General features: G+C 40.0%; 1 protein-coding gene and 1 long non-coding RNA gene across 3 annotated transcripts in view; one reads left to right on the top strand and one right to left on the bottom strand.

Moving 5' to 3' along the window:
• The window catches only part of LOC120550687, a 95,694-nt gene that overhangs the window by 28,927 nt on the left and 44,540 nt on the right, over positions 1 to 22,227 (top strand). The window contains exons 3-4 of one of the 2 annotated variants that reach the window (XR_005637763.1): positions 1,599 to 1,674; positions 10,780 to 10,818. This is a non-coding gene — a long non-coding RNA (uncharacterized LOC120550687). Of the gene's footprint in view, positions 1 to 1,598; positions 1,675 to 1,769; positions 1,961 to 10,779; positions 10,819 to 22,227 lie in introns of those variants that run through there. The other variant, XR_005637764.1, reaches the window with a different exon arrangement.
• Positions 5,523 to 8,320, bottom strand: LOC120550677 (zinc finger protein 503-like). Its single transcript, XM_039787342.1, has 2 exons — positions 7,688 to 8,320; positions 5,523 to 7,085 (listed from the first exon to the last, which is right to left on the bottom strand). The coding sequence occupies exons 1-2, from the start codon at positions 7,940 to 7,942 to the stop codon at positions 5,673 to 5,675; spliced, it is 1,668 nt and encodes a 555-aa protein (XP_039643276.1). The 5' UTR covers positions 7,943 to 8,320; the 3' UTR covers positions 5,523 to 5,672.

The raw sequence follows: 22,227 nt of genomic DNA, 5'->3' as shown, positions 1-22,227 counted from the left end.
GAGAGCATCATGGGAATAATGCTGATGGCTGCGAAGCCAGTCATGCAATAAAAAGTGAGAGGTGGGACGCTAAAGAGGAGAGAAAACGGAATCCAAATCTCAATTATTTTCCCAGGCCCGTTACAAGATTGATTGTTTTCTGTTGATCTAATTTTGGATCATACAAAAACAGTCCATTTGTCTTAAAGAAAAATGATGTACCACATGGTGCAGATGGAATTTTTTTTTTTTTTTTTTTGTTAAAGCTGAGGGAGATTAAAGAGAAACTGTGCTCCTCAGCCCTAATCACGAGCTGTAGATTACTCTGTCGATTTAACCAGATGGCAGACTCAATTCTGCAGGCCTTCCTGTATATTAATGAACAACAGCCTGTTATATTTGACTTAGGTAAGTGAAATGTCCATCACCTGTAATGGTCTGCCAGCTGGCATTATGCATTTTGCACCACTTTGGGTCCATGTGGCATTTTTCATTTGTAACGTTATTGAAGGAACATTTTTGTCTCCTGCTATTTTCCATCATTGTCACTGTTCTGGTAAATATTTAGTTTTTTCACCAGAAAGAAAAGTTGTGTCCATAGCTAATTTCCTCTCATAGGTCAAGGCAATAATTCTGGCACTAAAACTGTCGCGCTGGGCGAAGCACAGAAGTTGCAAAGTTCGATAGTAACTTGATTAAGTTAGCCTGTCGACATGACTGCAAACACGGCAATACAGTATGTTAACAAACCTAATAATAGGGAGGGTGAGATAAAGTGGAGGGGATGGCTTCACAATTTCTGTCCAGTCGTGTGTCTGCTGCAACGAGCCACTGACCTTAAAGGAGAGCTTATGTGGCTTTGGCTTATTGTTAGAGTGCAGCATAATGCTTTATTTGTCTTCTTTCTCTGCTGGCTCCAATGACTTTTATTTCTTTATGACTTTATCAGATATTCTAGCTGGCTGCCTGCATAGTGCATTTAAGACCAGTTTGCTAAAGAAACTGATTCTCTTTGTCTCAGAATGTCAGTCTGAAGGGACTGCAGAAAACCTAAAGAGGCAATGAACACATGTTTGCCAGCCCGAGCATCCAGAAACTCCCTCCATGAATATGCCAAGCCTAATTTTAAACCAACAGCGGGGGAACTTTGGCTGGGTTTCCCAACCAGAGAGCACGAACAGCGTGGACGCACAATGCCAGTGTGTCATACATTTAAACACTGTTAAATTAAAGGCTGTTTACTGTTCTCAGAGGCCATTCATCTTACTCAACATTAGTCTGCTTCTTGCAAATTTGTCAGTAAGAGCTTCCACATGCCAAGATGAGGAGGGGAAAAGTTGGGGTTATCAGAGGAAGGTTTGGATAGTGTGTCTCTTCAGTCAGCCTGTAGGTAATTAGCCACCTCCACACAATAAGGCCATAAGTCATTAATCACCCAGACCCGAGCAGAAGTCGACGCAGTGTGAGCAAGACGTTTGGAGACAAAAGTTTTCCGCCTATGACAGACTTCAAAATGGCCCCTGTCAGTGCTGTGTAAATTATAGGGCATGTTGAGTGCTGAAAGACAAGGACCCACTGTTTAACTCACTGTTGCTCTTTCCTTTGCTTTGTGTTGACAGACTTTCTTCAAGGGAAAATTCCCCATTTCTCCGTTTCCCATCGGCTGGCTTGTGGCTTAAAAAGACACACTTTATTGTGAGTATACACAATACACAGACACACACATTATCCACATTAGGATAATCTCAGTGTACCAAGTTCACTTCCTTCATTTTATGATGCCTCACTAGAGTAAAGAAGACAAGCTCCAAAGGTCAACGGCTCAGTAAAACCCAGCTTTAACTTCGTATTCCTATCGTTTACTTTGCTTGTCAAAGGGAGGAAATGATGGAGTGATGATAAATATGGGACTTGTTTGGAGAAGCAAAAGCCTTTCTCCTGCAAACATAAACTACCATGTTTTTCGGGATGATGGAAGACACACTTCTCAGCTGATTAAACATGCAAAAAGTCATTGTTTTTTCCTTTTGCTTCTATAAACAGAGATTCGCCTGCCTTTCCAGAGTACATAAGCACTGACGGAGATTTATACAAAGCAGCAAAAATGTGTTTAACAACGTGGAAATCCCCTTGATTGGATCATTAATACTGCTGACAAAAGGGTGTTGAATTCATTATATGACCATAACATGTGTTACAAGTGTTTGAAAGCTGCTCGATATATGCATTTGATGCATGAACCGATTTCTGGAAAAATCCATTTTTGTACATGACTGTGGGCGTTGTGAGGAGGAACATCAGCTCAGCGTAGCGGTGATGATGTCCATTACCTTCAACCATAACAGACAGTGTAACACATGGTGTGCAGCTGTGCAAAAGTGACAATTTTTAACATCAGTGTGCCTGTGCTGTGCTGATCTGTTCCCCCTCAGGTGAAAGGCCTTGAGTCTCACTCATGCTGCAGTTCAAAGCAGAACAGGTGGGGCCGTCACTGTGATTCAACGTGGAGTCACAAAGCTGTCCAGTGTCTCATGTCCTGACAGTATTTTACATTCAAACATGTGGAAAAGAGATCCTCTGTTACTACGTAAAGATTGATCGACTTTAACATGGTAGGATAGATATATTTCAGGCCCACTGAGCCAGTTAATGTAATAAACAGACGTACCCATTACCTCTAGCCATATGATCAAGCATCTGCCCCCGATGACCTCCTTAATTACATTAACTTCTCCTAAACTCAAGCTCTAAAGAAAAAATGTATGATAAAAATTCAAACTGTTGGTGCTCCCTCTCTCATTACAAAACAGTGATGTAACTGTACAGTATTGTAAATACTGAAAATAGTTTTATATACAGTCTATAGTAAATACTGGTTAGACAGCAGATTGTCCTTCAAAAACTATTGTTGAGCAACTTGCTCTTTCTCCTTTTTAAAACATTATACAATCCACTGTACAGTATTACAGGTGAATTTACCACAGCAGCTTATCTACAGTTTGTTTTCATTTATAAGGGGTTGCTGTCCAAAGTTTACATGTTTAAGAATGTTTTTATTGTTGAATACAAAGCTAATGACAGCAGATTATAACATTAACGTTTTTATGCATCTACTGTATGCAGAACACTTTACTTTACCCCCTCCAGCAGATATGGACACATTTTCAAGTGTGTATCAATGTACAGTATTTGTCAACAATTATAACTTCTCCCATGAGGACATATTTTAATATATTGTGATTTATTGTCTGTTTATACATCAGCCTCCACGTACTGTTGACTTATACTTGTAGACAAATACATTTATAGAGTTTTAAACATTTATTAAATGTTTTTATACTGCTTATCAATTCTAGATAGGGTTAAAGTGTCAGACATGTATTCATCTGAGGGACTTAAAGTTTTCCTTTTATGATATTTTTAATAATTTGTTATAGTTTGAATTTCTCTTTTATGTGTAATGGCCGTTTTATGAGGCTGTCTCATGTCACTTGTGTGTTTGTAATTTGTTCTCAGTTCTCTCTTGGAAAAGAGTTCTTGTTTTTAAGACCAACTAAAAAAAAACTAAAAAAAAAACTAAACTAAACAAACTATTAATATTATAAAATGTATCCCTTTAAAAATATACTGTTTATAAAAAACATAATTATTACTCAAGTAAACAATATAAAATCCAAGACTTTCTAATTAAATGTTAACTTCCAAGCAATTTAGTCCACATGTAACAAGCACAGATGCTCTGCTGTAGTGCACAGACTTTACGTCTTTTCCTAAATTAAAAATAATTCAGCAACTGACACTATAAAATCAAATCTACTGAATAATGTATTGACTGGTTCATCTGTTCAAACGTGAGAGCATGTGTGAATGTATACCACATTGTCACACATCAATTAAATGTTGAGAAATAATGTTAAAAAATCATAATCCCATTTGTTCACATCACGTTGATGTGCTGTTAAATGAAAAAAGATGCGTCACGTATGATCTACACTGGCTTCATGGCTGACTGGTTGCAGTGCTGAATTGTGGGTTAGGGGCTTTATTACCATCTATCACTGAGCTATGAGGACTCATCTACATGAAAGATGGGTGGATTTGATGAAAATGACATCTGACCGTTAATGATGGAGATTTTATTGCTGGAGAACAGCCTGATTTACAGAGGATGGATAATAACACTGTTGGCTTGATTTAGTTGATTTGTTTTAAGGGGCTGATTAAATAGTAAGGCCTCGCTTTATTTCATGCTCTCTGCTTCATGGCTTCATTACAGCGATCACAAAAAGGAAACGTCCCACATCTGGTGTCATCGTAAATCTTTGTTTAGCGAGCTCCTTGCGGATATCAGTAACTCGTTTGTCTTCATTAATGAAACCATAATCCACGACCCCGTGATTGAGAAGATTCAGCATGTTTTGATGAGCCCAAGAGAAAATGCACACACACACACACACACACACACACACACACACACACACACACACACACACACACACACTCTGTAGCTATACGGCACCAAGGCCTGTTAGTGGTTTCAGCTTCTTGTCACCATAAGGTTAACAAAACAAAAACATGCATGCTTACAAAAGCCTCTCTATTAGCTCATATTAAATATAAAAACATGCAAAGGTTTTTCAATTATATAATTCGTTCTCCATCTGTAGGCACCTTTGGTTTCACCAAAACATAAAAGACAAAACCATGGCTATGAATAAAATGAAATGAGTTAGATTTCGCCATGACTGTCGACAATAAAAACTATATATCTGTCTGTCATATATATGTCATATATGCATTTGTGTTTGCTACAGCCTCACAAACAAAATTTGGACCAATTAAATAAGTAATAATATATATTTGATTAAAAACCCACAGTACAATCTCATTGCACATCCAAACTAATTGCACACCCCCCCTCCAAAAAAATAAATAATATAAGTGTGTATGTATGTATGTATTTATGTGTGTGTGTGTGTGTGTGTGTGTGTGTGTGTGTGTGTGTGTGTGTGTGTGTGTGTGTGTGTGTGTGTGTGTGTGTATATATATATATATATATATATCTATCTATCTATCTATCTATCTATCTATCTATCTATCTATCTCAAAATTGTCTGACGAATTCCTCGTACTAAAACTTAAAGCTTTTTGAACTTATTTGACCTAACAGCAAACTTTATTTAAGTTTATGTATAATAGGGTTGGGGTAATTCATGTGATTTAAAAAAAACTGCCATTCAGGTAAAAACGGGCTTCATGAAACGTTTCTCCCCCCACAAGATAAATCAATGACAATTCTGAAGAAGCTGCTCTGATTGATTTTATACGTCCATCATTCTGTCAAATCACTCGGCACTGGCGGCCCTCTAACTCGTCTGAGTTAGGCACAATAATTTTGCAAGACTTGCAGTTGATTCTGCATGAAGATTAAAATCCATATTACTTAAAAAGCTCCCATTTTAATCAGCACAAAAATCACTTCGATGCACAGCAGGTAAACATAACCAATACTCTCCCCTGTGTAAAATAATGCACATTGAGTCTTCAAAGTTAGATTATTTTTTATTTTAGTCACGCTTGAAGCTATCGCAAATAAATACACTGATCCCCACATGGATCCAGTCCCTGCATGAAGTACAATATAAAACTCATTGGGCCTAAATCTGCTTTTATAAATGTATAATTTGTTGGCTCTACTGGTATCCTAAGGCCGAGGCTGTTGTCAGTCTTTGTCCATACAAGGCGTACGGGGAGTAATATGCCCCTGTGGCCGCGGACACCGGCACTGGGGCCCCGGGTGTGGGCAGGGGGCTCTTTGAATAGGGGTGATAGCGGCTGCTCAGTCCGAGAGGGTGATGGGGGGCCCTGAGGGCCAGCGTGCCGGGGCTGCCATTGGGAGGCATATGCATGTGACAAGCCATAGCAGCAGCGGCGTTGGCGAGAGAAGATGACCCCGGGTACCCAGATATCAACTTCTCCGTACCGGCAAAGGCCGTGTGAGTCCGCAAGTGGCCGAGAAGCTCCTCGGAGGAGGAAAAGCGCTTATCACAAGGTCCGTTAGCTGACACCCAGTTACACACGTGCGGCAGGGGGTCATTGGGAAGCATAAAACCGTAAGGATATAAGGGGTGTCCGCTGAAGGACGGGGCCGAGGAGTGCACGCTGTGTAACGGGTGCGTCTGGTACATGAGTGGGTATCCAGATTTGAGTGCCGCAGCCGCAGCAGAGTCATGTGCGCAGTTAGCGCTGGATGCACCGGACAAATGGCTTGTGCAGTGGTAGCTCAGGCAGTAGGGGTCTCGACACAGACTAGCAGACATTAGAGTCGGCGGGGATGCTCCAGCTAAGGGACTCGTTCCTGCTTTACTGCAACCCAGTGAGCTGGCAGCAGCAAACTGTGCACTTAACAGCTGGCTGCTGGATTTGGTGTGGTCAAGGGTCATTCCAGGAGGAAGGAACGGCTGTGGGTAATGTGCATAGGCACCCGCTAAACTTCCAGGATAGGAAATACCAGCAGGTGGCATGGGGAAAACTGTATGACCGGGTTTATATGGGGAAACAGGGGCCACCAGTCCAGAGCCGAGGACGGAGGAAGACGATGAGGTTACAGATGGTGAGTCTGATGTAACGGTCTTTGATCCAGATGTGTTATCATGATGTGGGCTGCCATCAGAGGTAATTCCACTTATCCTATGGCTGCCATTACTCTCCGTCGTACTGGTTTTATTGCTATCAGACTCCTTCTTTTCCTCCTTGTCCCCCGCTTTGCCTTCAGCCGGCAGAGGAGAGACTGAGGTGCAGGAGCTGGGGCTGCCTGTCCTGGGAGTGAACGGCTGGCAGGTGGCGCTAGGCACTCGGAAACTGGTTTTATCTCCACTGAGGCTGCTGCTCGAGTCCTTCTTCTCTGACGATTTGGAGTAAGGTTTGAAGCTAGATTTGTCGTCGGCTCCGATGTCGCTCATTTTCAGCGGACCGGATTTGGTCTCCTTGTCATTAGATCCATTTGAGGTCACAGAGGACAGTTTGGAGGAGGACGGCGGGTCCGGTTTGCCGATCTGAGAGCACGTCTGGGCCAAAAGAGCCAACGGACTTTTCTTGGCATCCAGCTGTGAAATAATACAAAATACAGTTAGTGAAATCAATAAAAGCACGTGTACTCATTATTTTTTGTGGTAAATATGCACATGACCGTTCCGCGTAGTTTACGCATTGCGCATGAACTTATCTCGGGATGAAACTCAAAACAACTCAGCGTAATGGGCATGTAAAGAGGAAGAGTACACACAGAGCTGATTTACATTACATAGAAGATAAGACTGAACAGCTGCCATACGTCGAAAATGACATCACAAACACGAGCATCAATTTGCTACAAGAAGGTTAAATTCCAAAGCGAGTCCAAAATTTCACACCTCGGTTTGTTTTAACGCAGACAAAAAAAAAAAACAACCGAAAATGTCAGAAATCAACTCGGATATCAGTTCTAAAAATCACAATAGGAGAGGGTTATTGTTTATTTTAATCGAATACAAATGCAATATTGTTTATCATAAGTTATTAACCCAAGTTGTCCCGAAAAAAGCGTCCCATAATAGCGGGTTGGCAGCTTTTAGAAGTGGTTTCACAATGAAACACGGTGTAGTTTGACATTTAGCGAATTGATGCCCGTGTGTGCGAACGTTTTCACAAAAACGGCGTTGGTGCTTACCTCGATGGGACTGATGGGAGTGGACGGTAAAGGCTGAAGGTACTCCGGGTGTAAAATGTGTCCTGCCCGAGCGGTAAGCATTTTCAAAACCTTTATGGGAAGACGACTGGCTTGACGAGAAGGGTCTGCAGGAGAGACGGAGTTGTGGACAAATAGCTGGCTGATCTTCACTGCGCCCTTCTCCCCCGAGGAGCCGCTCTCCCACGCTGGATTCTTGCTGTTTCTCAGGACAGAGACCGTGGGCGATGTGATCATGACCCAATTCTCGTTAAAAATGTTGAGACATACATGTGTAGGGTAAATAAAGCCAACACTCAAAATGTCAGACGGCTAAAGCCTTTGCCAGAAATAAAATAAACAATATTAAATCCTTAAAAGAGACGCGGTGTGCGAGAGAAGAATCCGTGCGTATCACAGCCGCGTTGCTTCATCCCCGGCGTCGCTCTGACAGTGTGGCTGCGGGTCCGAGAGCGGACTCTGTATACGTGGGTAGTGGGCAGGAGAGATCACTCCGCCTCCTCTCAAACAGCAACTGAATTAGTCCGCAGATCACAGCCGTTGCCGCCTCCCAATCAAAAAGGGATCCCGAGGTGATCGGTTGCTCGAGTGAATGTGACGTTTCCTCCTCACACGGGCGTGTATTTCATACTTCATCCACTGCAAGCGCTTATAGTTAGAGTTTTTATATGCTCTTTGCGTAATTGGCGCTACGCATGCTCCACCCCTCCATCCTGTGTGGTTTTGGGGGATAAAAATGACCAAAACCTCTTTATGTCAAGTGAGGACGAAATACATATTAATTCATATAATTTGTTTCAGACAAAAGAGTCCGAAAATGCTTTTTATTGCAAGATGTTGGACAAATTGACACCTATGGCCAACCATTACTACATTTACATTCCTTTTTTTAATTTCAAGTAAGTCATTATGAGCTAATTTTCTTTGGAAAAGTCCACAGCAATTAGGAAACAGCAGTTCAAGCCCGTCCGATTGTCTCTTTTACAAATTTCTTGCACAGAGCAGACAGTCTTTGCACCATGGTGACTTATTAATGAATTACCTTTGACTCTAAAATATGCAGAATTCACAAGCCAGGGGCCTTTCTGGTCAGATATTCACTCCAACATGCACCAATATCCATCGGCATGTTTCACATTTTCTGCAACTTTCTCCTCTCAATCACACAGCCTGTCATCTGTCAGTTCTCTGTCCTGCTGTATGCCAGTTATCTGTCAGCTGTCTGCAGTTTTTTTGTGTGTCTTTTCTCAGTCATATTCAGGTCAACTACTGTTAAGTAAATCCATGAGAAGTGGAGTGAAGAAGTGATGTGTCTCTCCCTTACTCCATCATAATTTAGGCCTGTTAGTCTGCCTGTCTGGTAAAACTCAAAACTGCGATTTTTTAAATTGGAGATAAGCTCTGAGGCATTTTTACAGAGCCCTAATTCTGCTGCAGACATCTATTTAATAGGATGTCATTTTTTAAGTCTTTTGTCTTGGAAATTAAAAATATTCCTCCACATTTCTGCTACATTCAAGCCAAAATTTTGTTCTTTTTATACCAAGAGTGCTTAAAACCCCTCTTGTGTCTGCCATTAATCATTTAAAGCTTCCATAAATCTTGCCATCGAAATAGACCCACTTATCTTATTACTCAATAGCCTATAAATGTCTTGCTGATCAGGCGAAAGTTAAACATATGCAAGTGTTTTTTGATTGATAACAGGGGTGCTGTTTTCGGCAACGGCTGTCAGACTCTGACACAGCGCTTTGAGTTATTAGGGCAGAGAAGGGCGACCATAAATTTGGACCGTCAGGCAAAAACTCCTTTATTGTGGACGTGATGGATGGCTCGCCGCGGCAGACACCAAATTCTCTGCTTTATCCTTAAATGGCTGCACATTTTTTCATCGCCGTAATTCATTACTTTTAAACGTAAAGCTTGAAATCTCCTGCTAGTATTTCACACAAGGACACGTTTATGAATCACCCAGAGTCCGTGCAAACACAACCGTTTACAAGCAGGGTTGGGTGATTATACAGAAACTAAGCCTCTATCCTAGGCATTCAATTTAAAGATTAAGGATTCATATTTTAAATAAAGGTTTCATTTATGTTTTTTTCTTTCTTTGAAAGTCTCTTAGAGCTTACATTTTGTAACTCAAACTTTTGCAAATTAAAAAGTGGAGTAAACTGAGTTCAGGTTCACTGAATACTTTTTGCAACATGCAAAGTTTCTTTATTAAGCACACCCTATGGCCATTTTGTTACCAATATCCAAAATGTAACCTTTTCAGCCCCTAGAAATTACGTTTTCTATTCATGAAAATGTGAAAATGTACTCATTAGACACATTTCAGGTAATGATCCTTAAAAAACATCTAAACATTCTATTTTATTTTATTCTTTGTATTTGCTGCTTTTGTTATACTGTGGTCCATTGACTGTCCTTATCTTTACCCTTGTCCTTGGCCAAAGAAAATACAAAATCATAAATAAAAACATTGGACAAATGGTGAACACCATACAGGTTGGCAAAAACTATAAATCGTTTTTAGAAGCTTATTTAGTTCTCGAAAGGACTAGTTTTGCTTTTTAAAGTGTTTTCTTTGAGTTTATTTAGGTTTGTATAAAATTTAAATAGGCTGAACTGGTGGGTGAGATTATCCTTCACCTGCCTCTAGCACTTTAACTTTTAGTCTTTATTCTATGTACAGCAGTGTGGTTTAAGGTACAACTTCAATGTGTGTTGAAGACAACTTCACAATTTCACAATCTTCACAATCATTGGAGTTGATTTAAAAATTTACATAATGGCAATTAGAATCACAGTGACAGGAGCTGCTGTTACGACCGTGTTGTATAATGTATAAATGTATAATGTGCATTGTATAATTTATCTTTGCAAGTAGGATGGCTACTACAGGGTTGATTAAACAAATGCATGCATATGATACTGTAGTTCAGTCCATTTTTAAGCCAATTTTGAACTCTTTTGTCAGCATTTGTTCTATGAAATAATAACTGACCTAATGATGACGTGTAAAAGTGATATTTTTGTGAAATCTGCTTTAAATTGTTTTTATTTTCCAGACACTTTGGAGGTTCCAGGCAGCAGTGGACAGTATGGAGGTAAGTCACTGCTCCAGTTTTATTATTCTGATCTTTTTAGACATACATACATACATACATACATACATACATACATACATACATACATACATACATACATACATACATACATACATACATACATGTACATCAAAAACATCTCAAAGGACCTGTAACTGAAACTATTAGAAAAATGACCAAAACTCAGGTGCTAAACTTCTTGACATATAGCTTAGATAAATGCTGCATTATAATGTCAAGCAAATGGAATAAAAAATTTCCCCAACATGACATAGTGGCAGCCGGCGCAGGGCGTACCACGTCAGCAGCCAGACAGGCCGACTGGATCTGACAGGTAAAAAGGCGAGATGATGGTTAGAAGGTGCTATTGTGTCATGCCTCTTTCTTGACCTGTCAGGTCCTGGTGCAGAGGCCTGGATCGAGGACCTCCTTGTCACATGGAAACAGTCTTAAAAGGCCGTTATCCAGACTATGGTGATTGCTCCTGTTTAATTGATTTGCTTTGCACTGAGGCCTGTCACATTAATAATGGTTAAGTACAGCCCCAGTGTGTCACCCACAGTGGTGTGTCTATCGGGAAATGAACAGCCTTAACTAACTGCTGTCTGTGAAGCAAGAACTGTGTGATCATACAGTATGAGATGCAGTTTCATACTTAGTCTGAAACGATGGTATTTATAATATAACTGCACTCCGTAGAAGTGCAGCAGCTGTACATTTTCTTTTTTCCCCATATATATTTTTAAAACCTGCCACAGTTTGACCTCTTCATTGAAACAGCTATGTAGATAATATGGCTATACCATATCCCATCTCATTATGTAATACCATCCAGAGTAAAACAGAGAGCTATGCTGACAAGTAAATGGGGTTGAGTGAATAAGACTCAGATTACACTCTCTACCACTTCACAGGAGCCTTTGACAGGTTTCAGTAGACATTAAGTCTCTCTGATATTTCCATGACTGACTGACTGTTTGAAATTGCTCCCATCACCTTGATAGTATGGTAATGCACCTTGCATGTGGACTGTCTTTAAAGTGCAGGAAATTAGACTCCAAGTTGAGAGTCGCCTTTCAACCGAATATGACAAGAAAATAGACTGCTTTTCTTCTGCGCCCAGTGAGGGGAAAAAGGCCCCCACAGAAGCTGGCATAGAATAAGAGGTTATAGGAGAAAATGTCAGGAAGTATTACAGATATTATGTGTAAGACAGGACATTTCAGATACTTAGAAGTCATACCCCCCACCCCCAAACCCCCATCTATGTCAAGTACTGTAGCGTAGACTTCATTTGCAAGAGCTCAACTCGGAGCTGACATGAAGAACTTGAACTATCTCGCCGGAAGTCAGACGACAGTAGCGCAGCATGACGGAGAGAGTTGAGGTGCAGCCAGGATCGCGACGGTGAAGGGTCTTTTTCACGTTGTCTCCCCAATTAGTTAAAGCTGGTCAGGAGTAGGAAGTAAAGCCTATGGAGATTATATGCTGTCGTCCACTTGCCATCAGGTAGGTGAGGATCCTGGCGGGTTGTAGTCATGCTGTAGAGAAGAGTTAACTTCACCTACACTCCCTGTTAGCACTGGAACCAATGGCTCAATTCAACCTGACAGCTGCCATATTACTGGTTGAGAACTTTGTAGAAACTTCAAGAAGCTCCTGTAAGACCTACCATACTGCATCTACTTGTGTAGTGGGTTAAGGAAGAAAGGAATCATGTTGACTTTTTATGACTTGATTTAGCAAATTTTGGATACCAGTGAGGCTTCATATGATGATTATTTTCATTATAGATTTATCTGTTGATTGTTTTTTTTTCATCAATCTATCAATCCTTGGTGAAAAATGTGTGTAATTATTTCCTTGAGCACAATTTCATTCATTAAAATGACCTGTTTTGTCTGACCAACAGTTCCAAATCCCCAAATATTCACTTTTGAAGGATATAAAACAGAAAAAAGCAGCAAATACTCACATTTGAGAAGCTGGAAATTGAGAATGTTTAGGATTTTCTTCTTGATAAATTCTCGGTTATCAAAATGGTTGTTAATGAATTTCCTTTATTAATCGTTGCAACCCTTTATTTCGCTAAGTATTGAATCTCAAATGAAAAGACACCACAAACTGCATTTGTTTGCCGCCAGTGTAAAATCAACATTCTCCACATCGACACACATGCAGCACTAGATGCTGATCCCTCACATTTACTTCTCCAGATTTAATTTATGGAGCCTAAGCCGGGGTGAAAATGTACAGGTAGCATGTTATGACACTGGAAGCACTGTGCAGGTCGGGATGAATGTCTGTGATGGGCAGATTATTCAGACTAAAGTAGGCCTAAAGAATGATCTTGTCACATTTCACAGGCAGGATTAGGGATATGCAGGAGGAGCGCTTCAGTCAGGAATTAGCGTCGTGTGGTCGGCTGGAGATGAGCATGCAAGGTATTCGCCGAGACAGGCTTGGACACTTACTGCTCCATTTGTCTACTTAGTGATCAAATACCGAGGTTGATGGTTATTTCTCTGTCGTTTGTGGTTTATGTGATATGTGTTCGTCTGCATACATTTCCATGTTGTGAAATAGTGTGAATTTCAGAGATCCAATACATCCAGAATTGTGTTCATTTGGCTTCTTTTTATACATACACCACATGCAGTTATACATATAAAGGTACAATATAGCATTAGATACAACACATGATGCCATCTCGATGTGAAGCCCACAGCAGCACCTACTATATTTGTGGCTTTGCATTTTAAATGGAAGTGTGAGTGTCTTTAGGCTATCAGAATGAGCTATTACCACGATGATTGAAGAGTGAAGGAGTGCGCGAGCTAAAAGACAAAGTAGAAGAGACCTGACAAATGAAATCAAACTTCATAAGACCTGCCAGTGGTGTCAGTTGTTATCCATATCTCAAGCGCATTATGGTACTGCAACGCAGCGTACTGCCTTCTCATCTGTCGTATCAAATTCATCATGTTCTCGACTGTTTCTTTTAAGTCACAAGTGTCAGTGTGAAAAGGGGTCTTAATTGACAACTGAGTGGCATCGACGTGGACCGTTGCCTTTATTTTGGTGCCAAGGAGGGTTGTGTTGTTTTGATGAGCTATTATTGGCAGAAGCCAGTAGCAGATAGCAGTCGGCCTGGAAATGGGAAGTGACATCAGACAGAGGAGCTTGTCATTGTCTTCAGGCGAGTTCTTGCTGTAAGTTAGAAACAGCCTGTTGAAATGTCACTCAACAGACTTCCTTATCTTTTGAGAAGAGAAATTTAGGGTCATTTCAGCTGAAATTATTTAGACATATGCTGTGCGGATTTTGAATAGCTAAAACAAGTTGGCATGGTTTCAAAGAGGATTCTTTCTGGTTAATTAGATTTATTAGGTTGAACATAGAGAGCAATCATGAGCTTCTAGCCTTCAGGTGCAGCATATTTAAGATCTGTAGCCCTAAATATTATATTTGTCAAATGTATTATTATTATTAATATTCAAATGTTTTTATTGGGTTTTTAATTGTAAACACTTATAAAACAATTAACAAGTCCCCAAACAGCAACCCCAACATATACAATAATAAAATGACAATAATAACACAAAAAACGTACTTTAAGGAAGAAAAAAAAAACTGACATGTTACAGATATATTTGTCAAATTTTACTATAAGTCTGATTCTCTTTCATAGCAATTAGACATGCTAACATGCTAAACCAAGATGGTGTACATGATAAACATTATACCTTCTTAATATCAGCATGTCAGCATCATTATTGTGAGCATGTTAGCATGCTTATGCTTGGCATTTACTGTATTTTAAAGCACTGGTGTGCCTAAGTATATTCTTACAGAGCTGCTAGCATGACTGTTGTGCTATTTTTTTTAATGCTGTGAACGCTACGAATTCAATTATATTCTATTCACCTCCATTGTGCTGGGATGAAGCCAGAAATCTATCTTCTGTCTGTCCCAACCTGTCCCTTTTAATAGGATTTGAGGACCGGATTGCACCCACCATAACAACAAATGTAAACTGTTGTTCTTGATACTATAACCAGCGCTCTGAGCACATCTGGCATTTATAACCAGCTCACAGTAAATTAATGAGGCATCTGTAACATGTAGATTAATATAAGCACTTCTTAATCACAATGTTCTCCTCTAATATTCACTCAGTCGGAGTAGTGTAAATTAATAGCTCTCAGCGCAGTGCATCTTACTGTGCATTGATCACAAGCATGAGACCCCAGGCAACAATGCACCAAAGAAAAATGGCTTCCTTATTTTCAGTCATCCGAGGCTCCGTGCAGCCCTTAATAGACAGAATCAGAATGTCTGCTGTGGTGTTGCAGGCTTTATGAGACCATTACCGCTTTTTATTGTGTATCCCTGGACTAATGGCTTTCTATAGTCGCTCTGATTTACAGCCTGTCAGCTTTGTGGCTGTCCATTAGAACGCGAGGTTGACATCAAGCCAGTGGTTGAAGTGCCCACTGTTAAAAATAAGGAAGTCATGTCTCACACATAGACGCCAGGCTCCTAAAACCTCTGTTCCAAAACACATTCATGGCTGCTTGTTTTCCAGCCTGTTTTTGTCTTTTCATATGCTGCCCCACTCCTTCATGGGCAGTTCTATTAAGTCATTTACTGCAGACAAATACTGCACAGTTTCTGAGTGACATAAACAACACATGTCTACAGGAGTAGGAAAAATAAGTCTGTAAAACCCATTAACATGCATTAACACTTAATGTTAGGAATCATTCGCATTAAACTGTTTTTATAGGCGCTTTATTATGGTGCATAAACTGTGGTCCCAGCACTTAAAGCGCATCATTAAATATTAGTTTGTCATTAGAATTTTATTTTCAGCTTTGATTTTGTAATGTGTTATTATGGGTTGGGTGGTATACTTTTTAGTAAATTACTGTATGAGTCACTCACACATACAGTAGATGAGGATTACTGATGCTGACATCACTTTTACCTGGCAAACACCTTTTAAACTTAAAGGATAATTCCGGTTATTACAACTTTAGCCATCAGTTATACTAACATTGTACTCAACAAAGTAATTGTTAAGATCTAGGAACCTGGTGACATCACTAAAAAGAAGTCAGGGAAAGACACATGAGTAATATATATATTTTGTTGAATTTAAAAAATATATATATTTTGGGGAGATTTTTCCTTTCATTAGACACAGGAGCATATAGAGGTGGGAGGAAGGTGCTGAGAAGTTCAGGGCCATTTCCAAAAATCAAAAACACAAAGAAGATGAAAATTAGAAATTTACCTGCACTGTGTTACATTGCCTGGCAGGATGAGCACATGCAGACAAACAGGAAGGAATGTTTAATTTAAAGGGGATCGCAAATGGATCACCATACAAGAAAGCTACCTCAGACTTTTATCTCAGTTGGCTTTTGTATGACCTTTCATAATGCATTTTTTTATGTACAGCTGGACTAACTTTAAAGCCTGCTGAGTCGCAGGACAGCACTCTTACCTAGGAAAATCTGTCCTGAATCTTCCATAAACCTCACTTTATTAGCTCATACACAAGGATCATCCATGTGGAATTAGAGCAAAAAAATGCATCCGTGACAATTTAACTTCCTTCAGATGTTCTTGAAAGGAACACGCTGTACAGTTGCTGTACATGATACATAATTAGCAAAATTAACTCTGAAAAGCACAGATACCGTGTCAATATTTCGCTATCTTTTCTTAGTTGTTGGTGATGCATTGGGGCCACAGGCGGGGGTGAGGCAGGTGATCCCTGACGGGGGTGGAGCTGGTCCTGTTTCACATAAAATCAATTCTGGCCTTTGGTGTTGGCAAGCCAGCGGGGTTGGGGGTGAGGAGGGGGAACGCATGTCTGACACCTCCTGACTTTTTCATGAGGTAGTGTTTGAAGTTTTAAACCCCCACAGAGGATTCTTGGGGCGATGAATATTAAAGGGGAGGGGGGCAGCTTAAAGCTCAGGCATATTATCATCAATGAAGACTGTTACCCAGTTTGATGAGGAAAGTCAATTGATTTGATTTTGATGTACCTCAGTGGGTCATTTTTAGACCTGGAAAGCTAATTTTACTTGAACATCACCATAATGGTTCTTCAAAAATGGCATGTTTTCCTTTTATGATGGACGTCCTTTCGTTATAAGCTGCTCTTAAGTCGCCCTTGTGTTCACGCGCTGTGGTGGGCATAAAGAAGAGGAGCGTGACCTCAAAGCATCTTTTGTTGCAGAGGCAGTGGAGGGTGGTGGCTGTGATTCATGTGATGGGGTGAGGAGGTGTGGTAGGTACTGAGGAGGGTGGGGCGACAATGACAAGCTTGAGTTCTGCAGTCCTGGTGGTCCTGTCTTTCAGCCGTTGTTGTAATAACTCTACTCTGCCATTCTCTACAAAACGTTTGATAGTAACATGTTCATCTCTGAGTATGTGAGTGTTTTATGTGTATTTGTGTGACTGTCTTGGTAGATATTGCCATCTCTTAGATACACCAAACTTCTAAAAAACTTACTAACAGTTAAAAATCTTACTGCAGGTATTTAAAGAATATTTAAAGAAATTGCAGAGCCAATTCTAAAAATTTAATTTTATATTTGTTAGCTGTTTTAAATTATGTATGTCTTCAATAGGAATCAATGGGCTTAGAGCTGAGAGCCACAGACAGAGAAGGAAGTATTAAGAGATGCATTGGTGGTGTTGGCGTGACATGTTAAAGAAAAATGCCAGACTCATCCTTAAAGTGCAGAAACAAATTATTCTAAATTCATTAGTTCATAATAAATCTATAGGTGTAAAACTTCCAACATTTTGCATCTTTTTTTTACCATACCTCAAACAATTTTCAACAAATCCTCACCAAAAATGGTTTATAAGATAATTGGATGAGTGAATCATCAACAAAAATGGTAAAAAAATAGAGAAGTGTGCATCCTCTCAGTACTTTCTTGTCAGTTTTGTTTGTTTAAAAAAAATAAAATATTTATAGCATTTTCTACTGAACATGTATTCAATCTTACAGTAACTTGACACACATTACATTGAACAGTGCTCCATATCCAAAGGAGTGTCATTTGCCTGCTTCCTCTAACAGATGCTGGTGCTCGTCTCAGGGAAGTGCAATGTCCTGGATCTAGTGGCACTGCCATATAACTGCTGTATAAATAGATTTCTATGACAGAGCCATTCGTCTCCAGCCATGAACACATCAACAGTAAAAGACAGCTCATGGAGACCTTTGCGCTTGTTAGGGCAAGATCAGCAGTCCAGATGCCCAAGATGTAAACTTGTGAAGGGAAGATTAATTTATCTGTCATCCCTGCCTTTGACAGTAGTTATAAATCTGATTTAGTTGTTGAGCAGGGGCCATGAAGAAGGGCAGTTGGAAATTAAGATTTCAAAGGAGTGATATCAAGAAGAGTAACTTGTGACTCACGGCCTGCCACAAACGGGTCAAATGTTCTTGTGGGATATACCGTGCATGTGGTGTGATGTTTTGAAACGTTAGGAGAAAAAAAAGGCTTCTGCTCATCTCTTCTTCCTTGTGTTATTTCCAAAATGGCGGCAATCATGTGAGGCACAGCGGGCACAGGATGTCAAAGGAGCTATTTACTGGTAGATGGATGGGAACAGGCGATACGAGGTGGTCACATCCTGTGACCATCTGCACGGGAGTCATGCTAGTTATTCAGATCGGACACAGATGCTGGGGCATAACATGAGCCTCTTTGCAGATATTTGGACGCGTGACAAAATGTTTAGTGCCACAGTTCATGGCTTGTCAAGTGGATTCTGACGTGACAGCGTTTTTCTACAGGTTCATTTGTGTTTTTTGCCAAGTAGCCGCTTTCTTTTCTCGAAGTGAAATCTCAGTATTTGTCTTTTTTTTATTTTTTTTTATTAACTTTTGTCCCCTTTAGAACTTCAGATTAGTCAATGTGAACTCCCAGTATTTCTGGATTGTGAAGTTAACTTCATCCTCTACAGAGCTTCTTATTTTAAACCGTCTACAGCTTTATGTTCTGGCAAAATCAACATTTTCCTGTGTTTGGGACATTTGCTCCCTTTTTTCTTTGACTAAACCTATCAGAGGGTTAAAGAAACTCTGAGCCATTTGCTGACACTGAAAGTACTTTGTGCATAACACACTGCTTTAAGATGCTTAAGGTGGGGGATAAAATGTCATACCACATTAAACAGCTAAATGACCTGATCACAGCAATGTGTAGGTGTAGCGTGGGTAGGAGGGGCGACACACGATGATGAATCTCTTCCTTTGAAGCCCTTTTCTTTTCATCGTGTCTGTGTTGCTTTCACTCAGATGAAACCACACTCTTTGTATGGTAAACAAGACGGTTTTGTGACGAGAACAAAGAGTGAATAGAGTTTTAAAGGGAGTCTATTGTTACAGCACATATGGATGTCAACTGGAAGAACAGATAGTCTGCTGCAGTGGGGGAAAGTGTAAATTATTATTTTTTTTGTTTAAAGTACTATAAAATTTTGAGGTACAGTACTTGTACCCTACTGGAGCATTTCCATGTCAGACTACTTTATACTTATACCGCTACATTTCACAGAGAATATTATAATATGTACAGAGAGATATGAAGTCACATCTTACTTTGTATATATGATCAGTTTATATAGCATGAGGCATTGTTATAGACAGATGGATAATAATGTAATGTATGTAATGTAAATATAAAATATTAAATTTACTTCATTGCAATCGGTTGCAAAATTTCAATGCTATCAATACTACTACTTCTATTAAGTACATTTTATTGCAAATACTTATATACTTTTACATAAAGCGAGCCAATGTACAGTTTGCTGAACAGCGAATTAAGCAAATGCTAAAACTTAGCATACCATTAGCAAATGTAGAGAAGAAGAGTCATACAGTCAGCAAACCCACTCAGTTACATAGCAAAATCTAACTAGCATTAGCCACCATAAGCTACTGGTCATATCAGACCAAGTGAGGCTGTGGCCTGATTGTAATCAATCAATCAATCAACATTTATTTATATAGCACTTTACAGTAACCAACAGGTATCCAAAGTGCTTCACATCAGAAACTAAGACTAAAACACACATCATATAACATATCATACAATAAAAAGAATGACACATAAAAACAATAAAATCAGAAAAGGTTACATAGAAAATAGGAGAGGTCTACTACTTGTCACACCACTACTATGTATTAAAAGCCTTTCTGAACAGATAAGTTTTAAGTCTAGACCTAAAAAGTGCGAATTTGCGAATCGTCCGAATTTCAGGGGGTAACTTGTTTCAGAGTCTCGGGGCAGCAACTGCAAAAGCCTGATCACCCCACCGTTTATACTACCTTGGGACTTCTAAAACCAGCTGATTTGAGGACCGCAAGGACCGGTTGTGCTTACGCAGGGTTAAGATCTCGGACAAATACTCCGGGGCCAGGGCGTTTAAGGCCTTAAAAACAAACAATAAAATCGTGAAATCAATTCTAAAACGCACAGGAAGCCAATGTAGGGTATTGAGAACAGGAGTGATGTGTGCGCGCCTAGATTTATTTGTTAAAAAGCGAGCAGCAGCATTCTGTACAAGTTGAAGGCGTGAGATGGAGGTCTGATTCAGACCAACATAAAGAGCATTACAGTAATCCAACCTTGAACTAATAAAAGCATGCATTGCCTTTTCTAGATCATGCCTGTTAAGGAAGGGCTTAACTGTAGCCAGGAGACGAAGCTGGAAAAAGCTCATTCTAACAACATTGGTGATTTGCTTATCATTTTAACTTGACTTGACTTGACTTAAGGTATGAAGCCAGAGCTCCCAAACTCAAAGCTGGACCGTCTGGCATATCTGAAGTAATGAACATAGCAAAGGTGAGTTTGATTGCTTATTAATTCAGCTTCTTATTTGTTAGCGGAATAATGTGTTATTTGGTTTTTCAAAAGTTCCATAGTCTCGCTTTAAGGAAAACTCTGGATGCAACTGAGTATTTTTGCATTGTGGTACTGCTACTTTTACTTAAATAAATATTTTGAAAACTAAATAAACCAAGGGTCTGCTGTTTAAAGTCACAGCTCATATTCATTCATTCATTCTTCAGCTCCAGTAACTTACAGTACTAGCTCTTAAAAAAGTATATTTCAGTGGTATCTTCTCCCATACATTACAGTACAAAGTAAGTTATAACGTACTGCTGACTTAAGTGAACCTAATTACATTAATGATGGCATCAATTACACCACTGGTGCGGTTTGGCCACTGTGGTGCATTTTTTCCAGAGCTGTGGCACGGAGGACAGTGGGAATTTTGACTTGTCAAAGCGTCCAGGGCCAGAAGCAGGATTAATGGCCGCCTGCCTGCATCCAAGGTCCTTCAGCACTAATTGCAAGCAGAATCTGACTCTATGATCTCAGCAGTGGCATGCAACATGCCAAAACAGCCTGCTTGTGACAGATTGCTTTCCTGCAGTTATATCTTAAGCGTGTTCATTCTCTCAAATTAGGCTTTGTATGCCTTCCACACCACCAAAAAACAGTAGCAAAGACTTCTATTTACCTCCACTGAATATATGTCTTTGTGTATATTTCCCTGCTTTGACAAATCTGAGTTAAAAACTGTTTTTACTTCACAAAATCTGATTGTGTTGGCTGTATCACTTCACCTGCTGTTGACAAGTGTTGGGAAATGAAATGCTTTACATAAAAGATGTAATATTCATCTCTGGCAGCTTTGCAGTGTAGACCTTATGAAATACTTTTGGAGAATCATGCTAGAAATGTCTTTAGGGCGGTTTTAGCTGCTCTGCTATGATAGCCTCCAGGCCTGTGCAGGAGTAAATCCCACTGTGGTTCTCTCTCTCATTCTCTCAGTTGATAGTTTGTGTCCAGCCTCAGGACAGAGGGACTCCTATGTGCTGCTCTGTGGTGGGTTGTGTTCTCTGGAGCAGTTAAAAGCCTGGCAGCTCCACCCCATGACTGTCCAAACACAGTTGACTTTAGGCATCCACATCAAACGCAACTCTCTGCGAAGCCCTTCGGAAACTTAACCACAGGGTGCTGAGCTTATTTATTTATTTTCCACATATAAAAATGTGTTTGGCTTCAGATTTTTTCACATTTAGAAAAAAAAGAAGCAAAATTCACCCGTTAGCGTTTGTAATTGACGGCACAAAGCTGTATTTGAAGAACATTTTTGACACCGCTCCTGGTTGAACTCAACTCCTCTGGACCAAGTCGAAAGCAAGATTCAGAGCGAGTAACAAGAAAAGACAAGTCAATGAAAGATCCTTTCAGTCTGCTCCTCAGCGGCACTCACAACGGACATGTCAGAGTGAAATGAACTTTCCCGGCAATGTGTGTTTTAGAGCGCACACACTGCAATCACTAATTC

Source organism: Perca fluviatilis, chromosome 21 (assembly GCF_010015445.1).
Source record: "Perca fluviatilis chromosome 21, GENO_Pfluv_1.0, whole genome shotgun sequence".
Taxonomy (NCBI): domain Eukaryota; kingdom Metazoa; phylum Chordata; class Actinopteri; order Perciformes; family Percidae; genus Perca; species Perca fluviatilis.
This window is presented reverse-complemented; position numbering and strand designations above follow the sequence as displayed.

Coding starts and splice junctions, on each gene's coding strand:
- LOC120550677 (XM_039787342.1), bottom strand. CDS start 7,942: ATGATCACATCGCCCACGGTCTCTGTCCTGAGAAACAGCAAGAATCCA. Junction 7,086..7,687: donor CTCCCATCAGTCCCATCGAG/GTAAGCACCAAC, acceptor ATTATTTCACAG/CTGGATGCCAAGAAAAGTCC.